This window comes from Trachinotus anak, unplaced genomic scaffold, assembly GCF_046630095.1.
Source record: "Trachinotus anak isolate AG129_WGS33_773 ecotype Australia unplaced genomic scaffold, CSIRO_AGI_Tana_v1 ptg000006l, whole genome shotgun sequence".
Classification (NCBI taxonomy): Eukaryota; Metazoa; Chordata; class Actinopteri; order Carangiformes; family Carangidae; genus Trachinotus; species Trachinotus anak.
The window spans coordinates 1,099,490-1,120,512 of NW_027273857.1; the positions used below are offsets into that span (position 1 = coordinate 1,099,490).

At 44.1% G+C, this 21,023-nt stretch overlaps 2 protein-coding genes across 11 annotated transcripts in view; one reads left to right on the forward strand and one right to left on the reverse strand.

Moving 5' to 3' along the window:
• The window catches only part of LOC139622405 (ras-related protein ralB-B-like), a 159,415-nt gene extending 138,552 nt beyond the window's left edge, over positions 1 to 20,863 (forward strand). For 4 of the 10 annotated variants that reach the window (XM_071479717.1, XM_071479718.1, XM_071479719.1 and 1 more), the window contains 5 exons: positions 17,291 to 17,322; positions 17,414 to 17,647; positions 17,725 to 17,933; positions 18,147 to 18,321; positions 18,802 to 20,863. In XM_071479717.1, the coding sequence (XP_071335818.1) occupies positions 17,534 to 17,647; positions 17,725 to 17,933; positions 18,147 to 18,321; positions 18,802 to 18,909 (606 nt within the window). In that variant the 5' untranslated portion in view covers positions 17,291 to 17,322; positions 17,414 to 17,533 and the 3' untranslated portion in view covers positions 18,910 to 20,863. Of the gene's footprint in view, positions 1 to 15,761; positions 16,059 to 17,290; positions 17,323 to 17,413; positions 17,648 to 17,724; positions 17,934 to 18,146; positions 18,322 to 18,801 lie in introns of those variants that run through there. The other 6 variants (XM_071479726.1, XM_071479716.1, XM_071479725.1 and 3 more) reach the window with 6 other exon arrangements.
• Positions 1,755 to 12,665, reverse strand: LOC139622402 (inhibin beta B chain-like). Its single transcript, XM_071479710.1, has 2 exons — positions 11,591 to 12,665; positions 1,755 to 5,822 (listed from the first exon to the last, which is right to left on the reverse strand). Exons 1-2 carry the CDS (start codon positions 11,985 to 11,987, stop codon positions 5,047 to 5,049), a joined length of 1,173 nt encoding a protein of 390 aa, XP_071335811.1. The 5' UTR covers positions 11,988 to 12,665; the 3' UTR covers positions 1,755 to 5,046.
• Positions 20,864 to 21,023: the final 160 nt, after the last annotated feature.

Genomic DNA, 21,023 nt, shown 5'->3' on the forward strand with positions numbered 1-21,023 from the left:
AAACAAAATCAACACAGAATCACAAAGATTGCGTCTGTCCTCCCAGTGAAGGGTGTGACCCCAGAGGTCAAACACTTGACCCTTGAAGTCCTGCTGAGATTTGCTGAGGTATAATTAGGCCTGTTTAGAGCCTTTGTATGCCTGAGTGGGCACATGTAGAGCTCTATAGAGGGGTCTGTTCTTACTCCCAGCCCCGAGGAAACAACCTCACCAGGCACTGAGGGGAATCTTTACACTGTTTCTCTGCAAGAAAGGTGTAGCTGGAAGGAGCCGATAGGTCGTATGGGATGGAGCTTGAAAAGCATTTTTCAGGGTCAGCTTTCATTCTTAGTGACTGAGATTAAACTAGTTGTGCTTTCTTGTGGTCATGGCTCTGCCTTCCATGGCTCGACTTTTTAAATTCTTGTACTTTTTTATATCAGTAACTGTAGGAATATAATCCTTTTACCTGGGTTGCAGATAATCACAACCATATCCAGGAGTTGAGCAATTTCTATTGAAAGATATGTTGAAATCAAATGCCTGGTTATATTCTCAGGCTTGTTTGCTCATCACCTATCATATGAGCACCAGTATCTATGTCCAGTCCAAGTCCTTGACTTATTCATTTTTTGTTGGACTAGTTGTAAGATTTCCCCCAAAATAAAGAGGCCATGATGCCAGTGTCCAGTTATTAAAAACATACTAATAATTACTTTTTGTCATGATGCTACATAATGTTCTTTATGTTCAATGTTCTCAAAATGAGAATAATTTGGAAGAAATGTTGAACCTTAATGACAGCCCAGTACAGACAGTCTGACCACAAGGTCTATCTAGTAGCTGCTCTGGAGCTTTCACTCATGTCACATGGTATTCCTCCTACTTAATAATGATAACAATGTGAAATTAAATATCTTTAATAACATGTAAAATTCATTTAAATTCATATCTTTAGACAAATAAGGCAGATGCTTCTCATAATTCTCCACTAAAAAGTATAATTCAGTTCGACTCACTGTGATTATTTTTAATTAGTTTTGTCATCATGACTATTTAAAGTTTTATTCCCTCTTTCTCTGTAGATCATTTTGTTGCCAAGTCTTTGGCTTTGCCCTCTCACGTGCAAACAACCCCACATAGTTCCCCACAGGCCACATTTCAAAGCTGCTTCAAATAAGAATGAAAACCTCAAAGCAAAGTTTCACCCGGGGCCCAAACAAGGCTGAGGACGGCACTGATAGTTAATTCATATAATGTATCAAATATGACATGAGACGATTAGCAATCAGCTGGGAACAACCCTCCGGCATCAGCCTCTCTGCTGATAATTAGGAGAAGGGAATTTTTGTGGGCTTTGACGTCTCCCACTAAGTATCACGAAATGTGGAAATGTGTCAACACGTGGCAGAAAGAACACCAGTGTCAGACACACAGGGTAATTGCTCCTTGTGGTTTTTCAGAGGTAGATATCATGTCAAGTGTTAAATATGCTGCGATAAAAAAGGAACAACAACAGCTGGCTTTACGGTCACCATCTTTAAAGTGATGGTTGTAATGAGGTACACCTATACTTTGTTGTAGAAACACGGTGTCATAAGATTCTTGTTTCTTTTGATGTGACTACAGCAGAAGTGCCTTGCTTCTTCTGCCATGGACCTGTTTTGGATTAGAACCACTAACCCGAGCGCTGTCGACCCATCGATCCAAACTGAAAATGTTCTGTCCAGGAACGGCTCACCAGCCCAATGACACAGCAACAAACAAACCCAGTATTTGGTAATAAGAAATTTATTTTTCAACAATAACAAAGAACAAAATATTTCAAAAGCATATTCATATGTTACATTGACTGTACAGGGATCTGATGGCGTGTGCTTTACTCTAAATGATTCTGGAACAAGCGCTAACAAAAAGAAGAAAGAACGCTAGGAATATTGAAGTAATTTGATGAAAAAATATGAAATATTCCATGTCTAGGTACAAAATAGAAAAGAGATTAAGCTGATTATGGACTGATATTATACCCTGATACAGTGTTTAGGCCTCTTTTAACTGTCACAAAGTCATTTACAACAACAAAACACGATGGCGTTGCCATCTTTCAATAGCTAAACCTCTTGGCCTCTTTGGTTCCATGATTAGGTATAATACATTTGAACAGAGCTCAATTTTGCTTCTATAAAAATAACTTTTTTTATTCAATGGCAGTTTCTATTTATTTAATTTTTCTTATTACTAGTCATGCAAGTCCTCAGTGCAAATATTCTAACAACCGTTCGCTTTGAAGAATAAGCGAAAGATTACAGTGGCAAGCAAGGTGGAGGTCACCTGTTGGCCTGGAGGCAGGAACAGGTGAGATAATAAGCAGTATCTGGACGGCAGGTATTTCTCTTATACGTACACCTGGTGGAGCACATTATAATAGACTAGTGAAATAACAGGTCGATGAAATGTTTAACCTGAAAATCTCAAAGTGATGTCAAAGTGACTGAGGCCCGAAACTGTGTCTCAAAGTGTGTTACGGTGCCAAACAGGCCATGATGGGAACCCAACTGGGACACATTCATTTAGATTCCAAAATCACTATTCATGCATCACATTTGGGTCAAACTTAGCCCCAGTTAGCCTCTTTTTATATTTCAGACGTTTCATTTAATGATGACATGATGGAAGTAAAACTTAGACAGAAGAAATTGAAGTATATCTTAGAAAAACCTGATAGGCTTCAAAAATGATGTTAAAATCCTTCCATCTAGCCAGCACAAAAATGTTTTTCCCTCTTTCTGATCATATTAATCATCTCGAGGCCCCTTAAATTTATCTCATGGCCCCTCGGGGAAGTGCTTTACAATAATGGAGTTATACAACAATAGTTAAGTTGCATGAGAAACTATTTGTAAAGTAGAGACAATATTTATTCCAAATCTGTCCTAAAAGTGGACACAATACAAAACAGCAAATATTTTGAAGAAGATGAAATGTCAGTTGAATAATGTTTTCTTCCTGGTTAAAGCTCCATACAGTCTAAAGGTGGATGTCCATGTGTTTGTGATTATAAAGCAGGTCTAGGTTCTATATTAATACTGTGAGAGTATCAAAGCCTCAGTCCACAGAGAAATGCACACAGCCTGTAAAGGGTTGAAAAGGCTGTTAAATGACAATCTTTTATTTGTTTTTGAGAGGAACAAGATCATCTGTTCCGGCACAAGATGCCACCATCCCATCAGCATTTTGTCGGGAAACTCTCGTCTCCTCCTGCCTCCCAGCTGAAACCCAACCTTTCCCTGCTTGCCACACTTACATTTCAAGTATTGGTGATAGTTTGTCACTAGAGCTTAAGTTCAGCTTGTGTGGTAAATGGGTAAATTCTATACATTGCATAGCTCATGCGGCACTTATTTCTTTTTTGAAGGATTGTGGGCAATGGTGCGCCACATTGGGCTCTTTAAAGGCATTTCAATCTGCAAGTGCTATCAAAGTGTGTGTCGGGAAGTGCGAAGCTGCACCATCACTAAAATGAGCAATATGGCAACTTTTCACTTTCACTGACTGAAATGAGAGATGTGTTAAATACTTTTTGATTTGAGCGACTGGAAGGAATCAGACCCTCGTCTTCAAGGAGAAGCTGAAGGAAGGTTTCGTTTGCAATATTCAAACGTTAACACAGTCAGATAATCGTGAGGTCATTCCTGATATTCATTCCACCATCTTCATTTGCTGGTCACACACTCTAAAAGAGTGTTTGTTCAGCCCACACTGTGAGAGGAAGGTGGCATCATCAAAGAAAAGCAACATGATACCTAAAGTTTGTGGTGATGGTTTAATTGGTGCCAAATTTTGTCATTTGAGGGGATCATGGTTTCAAGGGAAGGAATCAAATAATTTGAGGCTGCAAATTCCTAAATTTAAGAAAGGAAATAAGAGTCCACAAATTAGTAATTTATGAAATCAATTTGGCAGAAATGTAAATCTAAACTTCCATTCCTCCCCACAACCTTTAGCAAGCTCTGTAGAGATCCCATCAGAGGTCAGGATTAGGGTGAAGGTTACCCCAGATGGTAAAAGTTAAAACACAGAAACCTCCAGACCAGAATCATGCTACAGTGTTCCCTCAACAATGAAGATAATGGAAAGAGAATAATCCAGAGATGTGAAAGGATGAGAATGACAGCCAGAGACAGTCGCTGTTTCTTCAAATTTCAGGTCTGACACCTCACATTGGCGAGTCTGATTAATTCATGGTTTGGTGATGGCGTCAGTGTAACTGGATCCGTGTCCGTTATGTTTTTCTGTTTCCATCCATTTCTGGAATGCATCCAGATGTTCATATCTGCTTGAAGCCAGGACAAAGTGTAAGAGTGTAAATGTGACTCCTGTCTAGAAGTGCTGTACGTTGGTGAAGCTTGACTGGTGTGAAGACATTGTCAGTGCTTGTCCCAAGTGTTTGTTGCACACACTGTTCTTGAAAGAGGCATAGTGGAGTTGCCCAAACCTTCTTTGTGACTCATATAAGGCTCCCTACACCTCCTCTGGAGACATTTTTTCAAGGTTGGGTTTATTTTCTATACATGAAGAGCCAAAACAAGTAGCACCTACTCTAACAATGTGACTGATCGCAGGAAATTACATCAATGATGCTGCATTGTAAAGGCTAGTAGGTAATGTAAGTCTTGAGAACACTTTAGCAAACCAGATCCTCACTAACTTAGAGACATTTAATGAAGAACTTCAGATATTGATTGTTTTCCAAAGTGGATATTTAAAGATTTGGAAACAAACTCTTCACGTCCCTTTGAAGGAAACTGAATCGTTTCTAGACAGAAACAGTCTTCCACCAGAGAATATAACAAAATATATCAACAAACATAAATATATATACAAGTTTTTGTGCAGGCATACATGAGGGTGTGTAGATATGTGTGGATGAGGTTGTGTGTGCACATGTTCTTTTTTTTCATCGTCCATAAATATTCTGTTTCTATATTCATTTTTGTTGTAATATTGTGAATCTGTTTACAGTTAAGTTCTTCAGTTCCACCTTAAATAAACATGAATAAAAGATACTCAAGCACAGCCACACTCCTCCACGATCATGTTGGGAACGTCCCGCTTGACAATGTTGTACTCATCGTCAAAGTACAGCATGGACATGGTGCTCAGCTTGGTGGGAATGCAGCAGGAGTTCATGGAGCCCGGACTCATCCCCCGCATGCGGTACTGGTTCACCACGGCTGTGTGAAAGGATGAGGCTGAACCGGGGACACCTGCCATGTAGGCTGGACAGTTTCCCTCGCAGTAGTTCCCAAAGTAGCCTGATGGCGCAATGATCCAGTCGTTCCAGCCGATGAGCCGAAAGTCTATGTAGAACTGCTGGCGGCAGCACAAGTTGCTGCTGCCGTCGCACTCCAGCCCCCTCTTGCGGATCCGGTGTTTGTTGTCGGCTTGCCGTGCCTGCACCACCAGAAAGGGCCGGTGAGATTCGTCATTGTGGTTGAGCAGAATGGGCACGACGCCATCAACCTCACAGCCTTCGCAGCGCACGTCCAGGTTCTGCCGCCGGTCACCCTTCTCGAACACCAGCCGGATGGCATCAGTCAGAATGAAGGTGTGCCAGCCACTGCGCTTCAGCTCCACCCGCTTCTCCACTAGGTTCCACTTGCTGCCAAGTCCCGGCTCCTGGTAATACACCTTCACCGTCACCTTTCGCCTTGGACGCACCTCCACAGGAGACGGCAGCAGCTTGAAGTAAAGCCAGAGGGTGGCCTGCGTCACATGCAGGTTCTGGTTCCCCTCACTGGAGATCAGGAAGAACAGGCTGGACTTGGATGTCACCATGTCATCTGAGGAACAAAAACACACCAGAGGGACTGATTAATAATAAAATAACAATTCAAAAACTTGAAAGAAATATCTGTCTATGCCACATGTATCTTACTGGTTTTTGAGACTTTGAAGAACTACCAAAGACTACAATTTTTTAACAACATTTTAAAGACCAAACAATTGCAAAAGGGACTGAGCACTGGAAGAGGGGGTGAACTTTGGGAACAGCTTAAAGTGAGACCACAGCCCCCGTCTGCCCCTCAGCTAAGGGTGGCACAGATCCTGTGGACTGTGACAGGAAAGCGTTGGGCGCAGTGCCACTTGGCCTCCAAGTCGGCCCAGATATGAGAAGGGAGGGGGGTTAAGAGAGCGTCGCACAAAGGTTCAAAGGCTTTGCGTTGAATGCTGCCTGAAAATGAGATCTTATGGAGCCTAACTGTCTTCACAATGAGGCCTGAGAGCATGTTGCAGGGCCCAGGCAGCACAGGAGATGCGGCAACAAACTGGAAGAATGAAGACGCAAGAAAAACCATTTACATGACATTAGCTGGTTCTCAGAAGCCACGGCTGCTTCTGCAACTGACTGCAAACGGTCAGAGGCTTTTTATTTGGTCGCCATCAGCTCATGTGTAACGACTAACAGGTTTGGAAGCAGGACAACTGAAAGGTTCAAACCCTTAGCAACAAAATTCTGAATCTGAAATTCATTCAACAGAGTCAGAGTTGGGTTTATACAGATTACCCTCCCCCTCCCCTTCTGTTTCCCTTGAAACTTTTCCATCACAATTGAATTCTAAAAGAACTAAAGCAAAAAGACAAGATTGTTCTTATCTTGGCTGCTCAATATGTATTAGCAATTTATCTTTTCACTTATTGCCCTTGTGGGTTTCATTGTGTGCCTCTCTGCAGGCCAGTGCTCCCATTAAGGATGGATAAAGTTTTGATCTTGAGCAGAGACATGTAAATATCCTGAGAGTACTCCTGGGTAATTGATGGTGTGATGAAAGAGGACTGTGCACTCTGAGGAGCTGAAGCAACAGTTTCCTTAATCTACTGTGTTTTACATGAGAGGCACTTTATCTTGATGCTTAGGCAGCTTTCAGTGGCTGTTACTGGGATCAAACCTGAAACCTCTGTTCCTTTGGAGGACCACACATCTCACCACACGTCTTTTGTGAAGCACTGAAGCAACAGAGACAGCGGCATGGAGAACACATGGAGACGCTGATTGACAGCTGTCAGGTGAAGAAGATTAGAGCCATTCATCAGGTCTGAACCTCCTGAACTCCGAGCGAAGCTGACCGGGAGAAATTGAGATTGACGCTTAGCGTAAGAGGACACAGAGTCCGGTGGATGAACTTGAGATTTCATGGCTGAACAGATGCAAAACAGAAGGCACCGTGTGCACTGTGCATCGGAGGGTTTTTACCAGGACAAGACCCAACTTTGTTACCAATCATCAAAGGCACTTTTTAGTGAGCATGCACATGCATTACCTCATCCATCACAAGACGCAGTAATCTTTGAGTCATTACTCAGCAGCGTGAATGTTAGATCACACACTGCTGCACAATGGCTCCTGCAGATTAGAGCACTGCTGTCATCCAGGCAGCATAAAAATCAAGACCCACACAGTTAAGTGCCTACGAAATGCAAACAAATCTTAAGTTGAGCTGCAGGTGCAGATTTCATGGGTGGTACGCATTTGTCACCACCTATTCCATCAAACAGCTAAAACCTTGACTTGCTCACTTACTCTAGACTGTAGGGATCAAAGCGACAGCTAGAAATGCCTGTAATGTAGATATAAACAAATGCTCTGTTGCAGGAGGAGTCTGTTTAAGTCCCCTGAATGCGTCGGCGGCTGTTGGGGAGTGGCCGCCTCACAATGAGATCGAGGAGGATAGTTAAGTGACGGTTTGAGAGGGAATTCATTTGTCACAGACGACCAGCTGCATTGTCTGACATGGTAATGAGGAGATGGTGGATTCCTCACATGAACTCCAGGACAAGATAAACTCAAAGACAAAATGAGGTGGAGACACGGAGCATAGAGACGAACGAGGACGTCAGTGCAAAGCCATAATTGATATTAAGTGGTCAAAAAGTGTCCACTAAAATAAAGTGATCACGGTGCATTGAAAAAGACAGACAGCAGCTGTTCTAAAAGTCTTGACATTACACAAGGCAAATATTTAGGTCTTGATTTCTCTCTGGCGAAGGCCAGAGGAATAACAGACAGACAAATAAAGCCCAGTGTGTTGCAGCAATGACACAACTGTGTAACAAGCAAGTTACTTCCACTGTTTCTAACATACTAATAAAAGACTACATTTAGGCTAAAATAAGCTTCAAAACCAGACACCTTAATATCATTTTGAAGTCTTTCAACCTCAATAACACCAGACATTTTCTGAATGAATCTTCACTGGAAATCTGTGGCTACAAAAATGCTGACTGTCTTCTGGTTTTGGGCCAGTGCTGCTGAAACACTGTTGGGGGAAGTTAAGAACACGATATCCTTGGTGTTCAAATGGAACAGAATTAGTGAAAGATTTCATTTTGTGCATTTCAACACCATGTGACAAAACTAGAGAAGCTTATATGACGAAGCTCCGTTAAACCAGGACACTGAGGTCGTGCCCTTTTTGTATTTTTCAAGTTTGAGGATTTCAGAACTCTGGAGGGAGTTTACACTCTACAGTTAAAAACATACACAGGCTGTTTATTTTCAGGCTGGTTCCAGTATTTGGGACTTGGCAAAATAAGTAATTAAAAGATTCAGTAGCTCTCATAGAATTTTAAAGCTCCATCCAGTCTAAAGGTAGATGTCCATGTGTTTGTGATTATAGAGCAGGTCTAGGTTCTATATTAATACTGTGAAAGTATCAAAGCCTCAGTCCACAGAGAAATGCACACAGCCTGTATTCAGACACTGAGCCTTAAAACCAGCCGTCAGGACTTCTGGAACTTTGTGATGTCACAACAAAGCAGTCACCGCCCTCAGCCACGCCCCAAGCCCCACCCACCTGGACCCACTGTTCAACCTGGTCACAGCCTCTTTACCTTTATATGGGGCATCACTTGTTATGTCGTCCACAGCTCAATTTCTCCCACATTTAATTTAGTTCCAGCAACAGAGCTCTGACATTTTTATACAAGGTTTAATATTCAATCTCTAAACTTTATCTTTCATGTTTAGATTTTATCACTGGAGTTAGATGTTGTAAAGATTGATTGTAAAGCCCTGATGCTGCAGAAATAAAATGACTTGACTCTAAACCATGAACAAAATGCCATTTAAACATTTTTACACATCTCAGTCACTTAACAAAAAAACTCAACTCAGGGCCCATGTAGAAGCTGTTGTGGAGCTTTGGTTCATATCACATTATCTTCCTGAACAAATCTGATCCTCAGCCCACACAGGTGAGAGGTCCTTCAAACTCCATCTGCTGATGAAGACCATATGATATGATCAAAAGCTCCACAACATCTACTAGCTAATAGGCCTTTGTCAGGTTTTTAAATTTTGTTTGGAGCTAAATGTGTCAGACTTGACCACAAAATACTCAACAGTCTGAAAGTTTCCCTCTATGGAACAGCAGTCAGCTCACAAACACACGACAGACATCAACACAAACCTAACTCATGACTGTCACTGATTCTCCCAAATCTTGTGTTCATGAAAAATCTGCCTTTTTATTCCAAACTGTGACACATATAACATTTGCAGTAATCTAACAAACCAACACCATGTACTCAAGCACCAGTGTTTTTTTCATATAGGGCCTGTAGTTACATCTCTCTCTCTCTCTCTCTCTCTCACACAGACACACACACACACACACACACACACACTCACATAAACACATAAACACACAGTGAATTCTAATGGGGTGCCAGGCTGCAGGGTTCAGCTCGTCAATCTGCATTCAGGCTGCACAACGGTCGACACAAAAGCTCTGACCTTATACTGAGGGGACTGATTCAACACAAGCCCGTCATGTCGCACACACAGGAACACACAAACCCCTGGATATAGACACATGTATATGCCAACACAGACACTCATGGAAACACACACTGTTGAGAAGACATCAGTAACACACAAAAGACATGGCAGACGCACAAAAGCTCAAATACCACAACGCTAACAGGGATAAATGAGACTGAGACACATGACATATTGAACACACAGGTTGAGAGGAACAGTCCTGAGTGCCGACGCACAGCAGACATTTGTTGATGTGGAAAGCAGATGTTTCTGCAGAGTGCCGTCGCGTTCACAGGCGAGCGGACGGACACACGTGGGCGAAGCAGGTGGCGTCGTTGATCATTTTCAGCCCTGCTCCTTTCAGCCGCCCTGAGTAAATTGTTCCTCTGGGCCTTGACGCTGCGCCATGTCCCTGCTGGCAGCCGCTCAGCGCCAGCGACGCAGCCAACTGGCAAACAGGACGGCGCCGAGGTGGAAGGTCTGCAACACAGTGGCCACAGAGAGAAACATCGGAAACTAAAAGGCTCTCAGCAGGGAGCAAACCTCCTCCGACACCGAGCAAAGCTGCCCAAGTTTATGTTTGTGTGAGGCTGGGTTTTCTAGGAAAGTGAACACAACACTGGGGGAGAAGCCAGAAGTCCAATATGTCCAACTTTCTCTAGAGTGCATGAATGCAGCAGAGAGGTTCATGCATGATAGGATGAAACCCTAAAATCTAATGTTTGTTTCATTCACCAAACTACATTCAAAACTGTACAATTTTTTAACCCACCCAGAACAGATAATTTCATCGTTTCAACTTCTGATGTATCAACAGCCTCAGAAGATGAAACCAACAAGCCTTCAGTTTAGACCAAATCAGTATTTGTTACTGGAGACCGTTGCCTGTTTACGGGGCAAACAGAGGTGTCTACACTGGGAACAACAACGTATGATGAACATGGATGATGCATTTAATAGACAGCACGCAAACAGACAACATCCAAATGTTGGTGTTGAAAAAATCATATGAAAACATCTTTAGAAACTGACACCAGAAAGAAGAGACGCTTCCAGTTTCACAGTCAATGCAGGTAGCAGCTACAGATGGTCTCTGCTTTTATTCTGGCGGGTTTTCAGGCCCTTGCATCAACATCTGTTCAACATCAGCATGTTCTCTGGGCTGTTTCTCATTCAGTCAGTATATAAAGACACACATACACCAAAACACACACACACACACACACACACACACACACACACACAGAGCAGCAGAGCTGGCTGATGTTCACAGTGTGCGCCTGATTCACCAGCATCAAATATCTCACAGGGAGTTTGATGAAGACAATTAAAGTGTCACAAAGCTGCATCACACTCTAAATAACTGCCAACCAACTCACTTCCATCTGGATGCTGTGTTTCAGAGACAGTGGATGATCAGGATGTGTTTCTCTTCAGGGTGAAATGGTCTGATTTTGATGAAAAGCAGCACCTGTGTGGAGCCTCTCTGCCTCACCTGTGGTTCTTATCTTTAAAAAACTCACTGATGGAGATCCTGTCAGCTCCTCTGGTGCTTTGTCACCTTTTATTCTCAGCACAACACCAGCTAAAATCTGCCAACTCAAGAATTTCAAATTTGTCACAATGAAGTCAAAGTGTTTCCATCGTGTGTTGGAATAAGTTGACACTGATTTTGCTTATTATGATTTGTTTTAGGAAAATGAGCGAAAATGTAAAATTGCATTAAAGTCAGGTTGAACTTTCTTCAAACTGAAGCCTGAAAATCTGCAGCTCCTCTCCACCACGCACCTTTCTCTGCGAAGCTGATGATCTCCGAGCTCTCCTCCAGCACCTCGTTGCTCATCGGGTGTCCGTCCAGGTTGGGGATCTCCACCCTCCCGTCCTCCCGCAGCTTCCCGGCGTGGAGCTTCCGCAGCGCCGTTACCATGGCCGCCTTCGGGACCGGGTGCGTGATGTTGGGCCTCTCCCGCATCTGTAGCCTGCTCAGGATGTGCCTCTTTACCGCCTCCAGGAAGTCCACGTTCAGCTGGCCAGACTCCGGGTCCTCCGGCTGAGCGATGCCGCAGGACGCGCAGGTATCCCGGGACGCCGTGTGCGCCTCCGCCTCGGTCCCGGACGCAGCGGAGCAGCGGATGGAGAGGACGCAAGCCAGGAGGAGTGCCAGTCGGAAAAGACAGCTACTCATTTTCTGTTTGAGGAGGAGTAGAATCACTTTTTTCCTCTTTAGTCCGAGTTAAAATCATCAAATGAAATATGAACAGGTAAAAACTCCTCTCAGTCCTGAGCTGCGTCCATGCGTAACGGCGCTCCGCTCAGGTCTGACGCACTTGGATGCCAGTCGGTGCAGTTTATGACCATTCACTCGAAGATGTGTGTGCAGGAAATCTGTGTATTACATCGTTCTGTGGATGTCCTTGGTCATCCTCAACAGTCTGTCAGAAACGGGAAGCAGAGTCTTCTGTATTCCGGTGTTTAGGGGCTCTGGGTTTGGAGCAGCTTCACACAAAAAGCATCACCTCTGAAAGAAGCAGAGAGCGACTCATGGTTTCATTAATCAGCATCAGCTCAGCTGAAATCTCCCTGTAACTTATTCCACACACCGAGAGGAGCTGAGTCCAAATCCTTCCTGAACATTTTCAAAGTTCAATCCATCAACGCCCATCACCATCATCATCCTCACTTTTTATTCTCTACAGACACTTCAAACAGGCTTGATCGTGACTCCCACTGTGGTGCTGCCGGAGTGCCGATGCGCAATTAAGAAGAAGGAGCTGAGAAGGAGGAGGAGGAGGAGAGGGAGGTGTGCCAGTGAGCGCACCGAGGAGCGTTTCCATTCTGGCGTCTGAGACTCGGGAGCCGCCACACACCGAAAACTTTTTATATACGGGGGGGGGGGCAAAATCAGGTGGGCGCGGCCAATGAGGAGAGGGAGAGACGGGGGGTGTTAATGATGCTCCCTGAGGACAAATCATTGAATTATTCCTAAAGGGGATTCTTCATTCATATTCATATTCATATTGCTTTATTCATATTAGGCTTTAATCCCAGATAATATTCCTGTAGTGACTTGTAATAGAAAGGAAATAGTAAAACACATACTGTTTACAGGTTTACAGGGAAAACTGCAGTTTATCCACAAGACTTCAGTCACACTATTTAGAAAAGTATTTTAAAAGTATTCCAAGTAAAAACAAAATACTATGTATGACTGTGTACTATGTTACTGCATCATGGACTTTTAGGATAAAATACTGTTGCAGTTGAGACAATATCTGTCAAAGAGGAGCTGCACTGCCTACAGCACATTGAGCTACATTAATATTATTTTCAGAATTGACTGTTTTCTCTGTGGCAATGCAACTTGAACTTTAGTGGCACTGAGGGGAATTTTATCACAGAACACACCTTCACTTTAATGTAAGACACATACAACATGTACTCACTGTGAGTTTCTGGCGCTGTGCAGTTACAAGCAAACTGAGCACAACATGTGGACATGAGGACATTCCAGTAGTTATGCATTCGTATGCAGCGTAGTATCTGAAACCAGTTTCTCTGAGCTCAGTGTGAACATGTTTAATATGACTGCTGGCCAGGATCCAAACATGCTCCTTTAATCAGTTTTGAATTGTTCTACAGAAAATGTTTCAGTACCACAGGAGTTTTAAAATGATTGTAGTAACGTCTGAATATTCAAACAGCCTGAGCCTCTCCAGTCAAATTCAACACAGTCCGCAACAGCTTGGACTAATGAGTGTCTGTGAGATGGCAGGACATCCTGACAACATTTGTTAGTAAAAACTCCAAACCAAATCAGCTCCTCACAACACCAGACATCCAACTGCAGCAGCCAAGGTGACCTTTGACCTGTCAGCTGGTGATTATCATAAGGCAAAACAACATGAGGTGTAAAAAACAGGTCAGGTCTGTTTTTCCCTCACATGACCCTGTTTTCTTCAAGAAATCACATGAGTTTGATTTAAATGATTCTGACACTGTCGATTAATAACACGTGCTGTTGTGTGCAAATCCACTGAATCTGAATTCTTCATGTTTCCAGAGATAGTAAACGTGTCAGAGTTTATTTGAAGGAGTTGTCTATAAAATTCAGCTCCAAGACAAAACACATTTTATTTAACTTTAAATCTAGTCCCAGGTCATTTAAAGGGACATCCAGAGTTTAAGTTAAATGTTGATGATTTCACCTCATTACAATCAGCGTTAAAGGCGTCACGTCGTCAGCACTGGACAAAGTAATGAAACAGCGCCATCTTTGTTCCAAATAAGGGACTTACATGTTTGTGCCACAGCTGCAGATGAGCTTGAACGACCTTTTTAACCTCTGAAAATAGCAGCACAGACAGTTGAGGTGTGGTCTCCATCTTCATGCTGTGACACTGAACAAATGTTTCTCTTGTTCACAAACTTGATGTGAATGGTCCCCACTTCTGAAATGCATGATAAACTAGAATGGGAGACACAAAACAGGTGTGGGCAGCGTGGGTCAAATCCTGCAGGGGAAATGATGGAACTATTAAAGTGAGAGGACTTGGAGACAAAAACAACAGATGACAGATTTGGAGAAACTAATTCTTTGTTTTGAAGAGAAGTATCCTGGAAAATAAACATGTAGGTGATTATTTGTAGGTGATTCAGCTTCATATTTCCTTTCCTTTTGCAGATTTAATATTCATTCAACCTCATGAAATTCATGTTGTGTTTTGTTTTCCAGAAAATAATTTTAATTCAACCTCACAAACTTTTTGTGAGTTTTTCAACCACATCTCAGTCTCTTTTTTTTTACATTTAAATTTTAATTTCCCTCAAAGAAAGGGCATCGCACATGGCAGTGAGTAGATCACTATATCATGTCAAAGCCACAGAGCAGTAGAAGACAGGATAAAAATAAAGAACCAGTGTCAGAGGAGACGGAGATCCAGCTCCTGATCTGGGTGAACTGAAAAGAAGAACAGTACACAGGAGATTCAGTTTTTATGTCCTGTCCTCCACTGCAGAGTCTTTTCTACCTGGACCTGCAGCTTCTTTCCAGTGTCATACTGTCGAATAATTCTTGAAGCTGTAATCATAACAACTGCTGCTGGCAAACACTTTTCTAGCAGCTAAGAGTTCTTCTCTTTTTGATTTAGTACGTTTCACCCGCTCTTCCTGCATGTTTCAGATCTCCCCACAGATTTTCAGAGATGTTCAGGTCAGCGGACTGTGTCAGCTCCTGTCTTGTAAACTGGATTTTGAGGTCTGCTTTGGATCATTGTCCTATTGTTTAAACCAGCCTCTTTTCACTTTCACTGTGAGCCTGAACCTGCTGAAACTGAGTGGAACTCCCTCTTCCCTCTGTCTGTGCAATGCCCAGACGTCTGCACAACTCTGTTTTTTAAGTTCATGAAATAACAGTTAATGTCTGTTTGCTGCAGGGGTTGTATTATAGATTCCTGAGTCACAACAGCTGGGTAGGAAATAAAAAATAACACAGATAATAAAATATAAAAAAAGTAAAATATAACTGAATGTCTAAAAGAGAAAAACAAACGACAAAATAAAAGAGGTAATATACATGACATAAAATAATCAAAATGAATAGCAAAATAAAAATAAAATACAAAATATAGCTCAACACACCAAGCAGGAGGATCATTCTAACTCTAAATAAATAACGGGTAAAATAATGATATAAAGTAAATAACGCAAAACAGTGTTAGTGGAAACGCTAAGTAAAACAAAGCGCCGACTTTTAAATGATAAACAAACAGTCGATAAATCGATGAATTCAAAGATAAATGGGAGGAATTCCGTGACATCACATCCTGTTCATGTTATCGGCCTCTCGCTGAGAGGAAGTAGAAGGTGAGAGGTATCACTCCGCGCTTTTCCCGGGGCCGGCAGTCCATGAGCTGCACTCAGGAGAAGAGGGAAGAAGGAGGAGCCGTGATTCACTACACGTCCCAACCTCTGATGTAATTCTACTTCGAGTCAAACCCTGTGAAACGCGTTGGCTCGTTTCGAGAGTTATTGATTAGTGTGAGTATATTTATTGTCAGGCACTAACTCAGGCGCCTCGCTGGGGCTCTGCGGGCGGCGCCATTTTCAGCTCCAGAGTGACTCCTCCGCGTCGACACAGACGATCTTCGGCTGAGTCCGGGTACTAGGTGGGGCAGAGTCTCCTGACAACTTGTGAAAGTTGTGTGTGCGTCGCTTTATGGCGGATTTCGCGGGTCTCGACAGGAGAACACGTCACCAGGTGAGTTGGCGGGGGTTTTGTGGGGGGTCTGAAGCGGCTGTGGCCCCGTCCGTCCCGGCGGGAAACATTTTAACGTCCGAGGGGAAGAAAGCGTTATCTGTCGCCTGGCTAGCTATCAGCCTCAGACCGACAGCCCAAGCGGCCAATAGGAGGAGGCCTGCTCGCAGCTTCGTCCAATCAGAGGCGTCGCTGGGGCTGAAGGCGGGCCCCGGGGCGGCTGCGGAGTGTCTGGTCGAGAGTGTGTCACAGCTGTCAGCTGGGTCACGCAGAGAGGAAGCTGGAGCAGGGTGAGGACAGGATGAGTTATAGTTCCTCTTTGAGCACAGTCAGCCGTGTGGTTCATTCGCCTCCCTGTGTCTGTACAGCTGAGCCTGGCCCCCTGGCCCCCTGGCCCCCTGGCCCCCAGGCTCCTGCTGCTCCGGCCTCGGTGTCCTTCCTCTGACAGGCAGCTGGAAAGGTCACTGACAAGAGGGTTTTTCCACGGATCTCCCAGCAGTGTATTTACAGTGGCCCTTTATCACAGGGCCCTCATCAAACACTGCTACTGGAGCGTACCCAGGGGCCCCAGTGTCACTGGGCCCCTACCTCTGCAGAAATAGTTCAACCACAGATTTAAATAGAAGCAGAGTTCAGTCAATGAAAATACTGAAGGCTATGTAGATTATGATAATTCTACCATTCTTCCATCTTTTCTGTTCACTGTTTGACACTGACACTCTCCAGCAAAGTGTTTTTATTCCGCCACAGGAGGCGTGTCAGGCTGCAACCAACAAGAACCAAAAACGTCTTGTTTGATCTGTCATTTGGTTTGAATTTAACAAGTTCAGAAAGCTTTTTATTGAAACCCGGCTTCATGCACTTTGTTCTGTCGGGCGTTACTGCTCTGTATTAGTTACAGTTCGTCATTTAGCTCCTTTCATGTGTTAATCTGCAACCAGATACTGTTTGATGGGTTCATGTGATGAACTAGGTGTCGGCCAACTGGTTCAGTGCAGTTTACTCAACATGTCATAAAATATCTGTGTGTGTTTCTAAGGTGCAGCTGCAGAATATTCAAATCTTTGTTTGTTTATTGCCACAAATCCTTTATTATTGCTTCCGTGTCATTTTATAACTGAATATTTAAGGTCACAGATCATTCTAGCTCCACAGTGGTGAGAGAGTTTGTTACTGTTTTAATTGATAAGGATTAATGTTAAATAGTAATTGAATCATTGATTTTGTTGTTGCAGGTCTGCATCACAGAGGTTTAGGAGTTTGGCAAGTATGAAACATGTTTTTATAATTCAGTGTTTAAGATTTGATTCCTTTGTAAAATTTACATAAAACTAATTAAAAATATTTTGAATCATCAGTAGTCAGTATTTTTCTCCGTCTGCTGGTCCCTGCTGGTCCCTGCTGGTCCCTGCTGGTCCCTGCTGGCCTTCAGTAGTCAGGTGGAGCTGTGAGCTGCTGGACTTACATAGACCAGAGTCATGGCCTCCGGCAAGAACAAGAACCAGACCTCTCTGGCTCTTCATAAGGTGATCATGGTGGGCAGCGGTGGAGTGGGAAAGTCCGCCCTCACCCTGCAGTTCATGTACGACGAGGTGAGGCTTTAAGACCGCATTTCCCATGAGCCCTGCTCCCTCTGCCTCCTGTCACATAATCATTTCTCTGGTTGTAGTTTGTGGAGGATTATGAGCCCACGAAGGCCGACAGCTACAGGAAGAAGGTGGTCCTGGACGGCGAGGACGTTCAGATCGACATCCTGGACACGGCGGGCCAGGAGGACTACGCCGCCATCAGAGACAACTACTTCCGCAGCGGAGAGGGCTTCCTGCTGGTCTTCTCCATCACAGAGCACGAGTCCTTCACGGCCACGTCTGAGTTCAGGTCCGCTCACACCCACTGGTTTTAAGAGCTCCTCTTGCACCCTGACAGCAGCCACATGGTTGACTGGTCAGTCCAGGCTCTGGTTCTGTTCAGTCCAGAGAGGGTCCAGACTCCAACACCTGGACGATGAAGAACCCGTTTAATGTGAGCCCAGCAGCAGAAGCCCCTCCTCTGCCACGACTCACTCTGTGTTCTTTACTCTGTGTGTATCAGGGAGCAGATCCTGCGGGTGAAGGAGGAGGAGGTGATTCCTCTGCTCCTGGTGGGGAACAAGTCGGACCTGGAGGAGCGGCGGCAGGTTTCTGCTGACGAGGCCACGGCGAAGGCGAGCGAGTGGGGGGTTCAGTACGTGGAGACCTCTGCTAAGACGAGAGCCAACGTGGACAAGGTACAGAAACATGACGGGGACACGAGTGCTCGTGAAGAGCTCCGTGTTGTCGACCGCTGGCGTCACGCTGAGTTTGAACTTGGTCTCAGTGTGAAGGCGAAGCTCGACGACGTTCCTCTGCAGCTCAGTTTAAACACTGAGTCCAGCAGGGACAGTTACTGTGAGGGCCATGATGATGAGTTCATTTCCTGCAGCTCCTTAAGACGTAAACCTATCGTCATCTCTGAGGCTGTGTCCACACCACTGTGTGTTAGTTTGAAAACTCATCTCCTCTGTTTCCTCAGCGGTTTGTTAGATGAATTTTGTCCTCAATGTGCTTCCTTTTCCTTCAGTTTCCTTCCTGCTTCCTCTGTCCTCTGTACATTCCTGAAAGCAGTCACAGCTTCAGGTTAGCTGCAGGTTTTTGCTGAAACATGTCTCCAGCTCAGCTGTTGTGTGTCTCCTCCTGTTAACGCCTCTGTCCTCTGTTCCTTCCCTCAGGTGTTCTTCGACCTCATGCGGGAGGTTCGCAAGAAGAAAATGTCTGAGAGCAAAGACAAAAACGGACCGAGCGGCAAGAAGAAGAAAAAGCGCTGCTGCATACTTTAACCTCGAGGCGCCAAACAAAAAAAAACAAAAAACCAAAAAAAAACTCAGAAGGACTGAAGCTCTCAGGCAGCAGCTTCACACCATCAGTCTGCCTGAGAGCTGCACAGTTACTTTAAAATCCCCGACCTTTACGTCAGCAGCAGGAAGCCACACACCTGACAGTCTGATTCCTCGCCGGCGCCTTCACCTGGGCATTTATTTTACACCCTGAAAAGTCTTTTTCTCCAAATGTAGAAACTCATTTAAAATGGATGTTGCCACTGTCACCAGAGGAGTCTCCCCTCATCACTGCTGCATGTTGTTCGTCGTCTGGTGACCTTCATACTTCCCTCATTCTGCTTCCTCTTTATCTACACATTCTGTTGACTCAAACTACTTGCGGCCAAAGGTATGTGGACACATGTGAAAGTTGAACTGATCGTGATGAAGTGCTGCTGTTACAGCCTCCACTCTCCTGGTTTCAGTCTTCAGACGCTGGACCTGCTGCAGGGACTCGATCCCGTTCAGTGAGGTCCAGCGCTGACGTCGGTGATCAGGTTGGCTCACAGTCCAGTTCATCCCACAGCTGCTGGACGGGGTTGAGGTGCAGGTCGGTGAAGTTCCTCCACACCAAACTGGAAAACCCCACATCTTTATGGAGCTGGTTTTGTGCGCAGGAACGTTGTCGTATTGAAACAGGAAGCAGGCAAACACCAACTGTCGACATAAAGGTGGAAGAACACGTGTTCAAATTTCCTTTGCAGAAACAAGAGCAGAAAGACTCGCAGGTTACAGTCCCTGAGACTGAAGCTGAACAGCCTTTGCTCATTCAGCAGATATAAGCTTGGACGTGTATGAGTGGGCGGCGCAGTGTGTGGCAGGATCCTCACAGGTGATCTGAGTTTGTCCAAATCTGTAGTAAATGTGTAAAAGCTAATGCAGAGGAACACGTGTTGATATCACCACATCAGTTGGTGGAGCTGTTGCTCCAGTCACTGCCACTAAACCACTGCAGAAGAAGAGTTGTGTTTATCACTTTGAAGAATCTGCACAACCTCTTTTCCTCCTTCACTTGTTTGTGAAGTGTCAGCAGTGTGTGTGTTCAGAGATTCATCTGACAGTGTGAAGGCCGCAGCCCTGATGCTGAGCTGATACAGGTGCGTCATGTGACGGCAGTCGACCTGGAAGGTTATCGTCCAGAGTGTAGCAGCAGTGCAACGCAGCCCCAGACCAGACGCACTCAGATGTGTCCACATTCTTATCTCATGTCGTCGACTTGTTTCCTTTCTTTTTCTTTCCCAGCAACAAACAACAAACTGTCTGTTTGTTTAAAGCTGCATCTGAGAGTCTGTTTAGACGTAGCGTGTTCGGGAAGCTTTAAAGGGAAACTCCTCTTCTCTGTGGATGTTTTGACAATCTTGATAGAAGTCATGTTTTTTTTGTTTTGTTTGTTTTTTTTTTTTTTTTACAAAATTCTCCAAGATCTAAAATTTCCACTGTGAGATTTTGTGCCTTAAACTGTCTTTGTGGTCTCTGTCGTCTCCATGAAGCCGTTGAACAACCTTCAGGAATCTCATGTGACACAGTCTCATTTAAGCTGTTTATCAGAAGCCAAATCAACGACCTGTAGAGTCGTCACTTCCAGTTTTGTGTTTGTTTCTCTCCTTTAACTTTGCATTATTTTCCATGTGTTTTGAGTTTGTTCACACATTCCTGATATGTAAAGACACTTCCTGACACTCCATCTGTATGAAAGCTTAATTCTCCACCTCCCTTACAAACACAACTATAATTTATAATCAAGTTTCAAAGGGACCTACTATTTAAATCACTCGAATCATTATCCTGAAGACTTATTTATGACGTCTGTGGGTAGAAGGGACTCGCTCTGTTGCACTTTTCCAGCTGAAATTGTGTGTTGTGTGACTTGCAGACAACCTCATATCCATTTGATAATAAAAGGATCGATCACTGATGCTTTGTTTGGGTTTAATGAAGCTTCCAGAGGAGTCGCCTGTGGATGTTCTTTATTGAGATGAATCACAAATATTTCAGCAGCCGTACAAACATCCCTCTGCAGTATAATCGGAGTCAGTGGACTGAACAGAACAACTGAAGGTAACACTTTATCTCAC

Coding starts and splice junctions, on each gene's coding strand:
- LOC139622402 (XM_071479710.1), bottom strand. CDS start 11,987: ATGAGTAGCTGTCTTTTCCGACTGGCACTCCTCCTGGCTTGCGTCCTC. Junction 5,823..11,590: donor CATCAGCTTCGCAGAGAAAG/GTGCGTGGTGGA, acceptor TTTGTTCCTCAG/ATGACATGGTGACATCCAAG.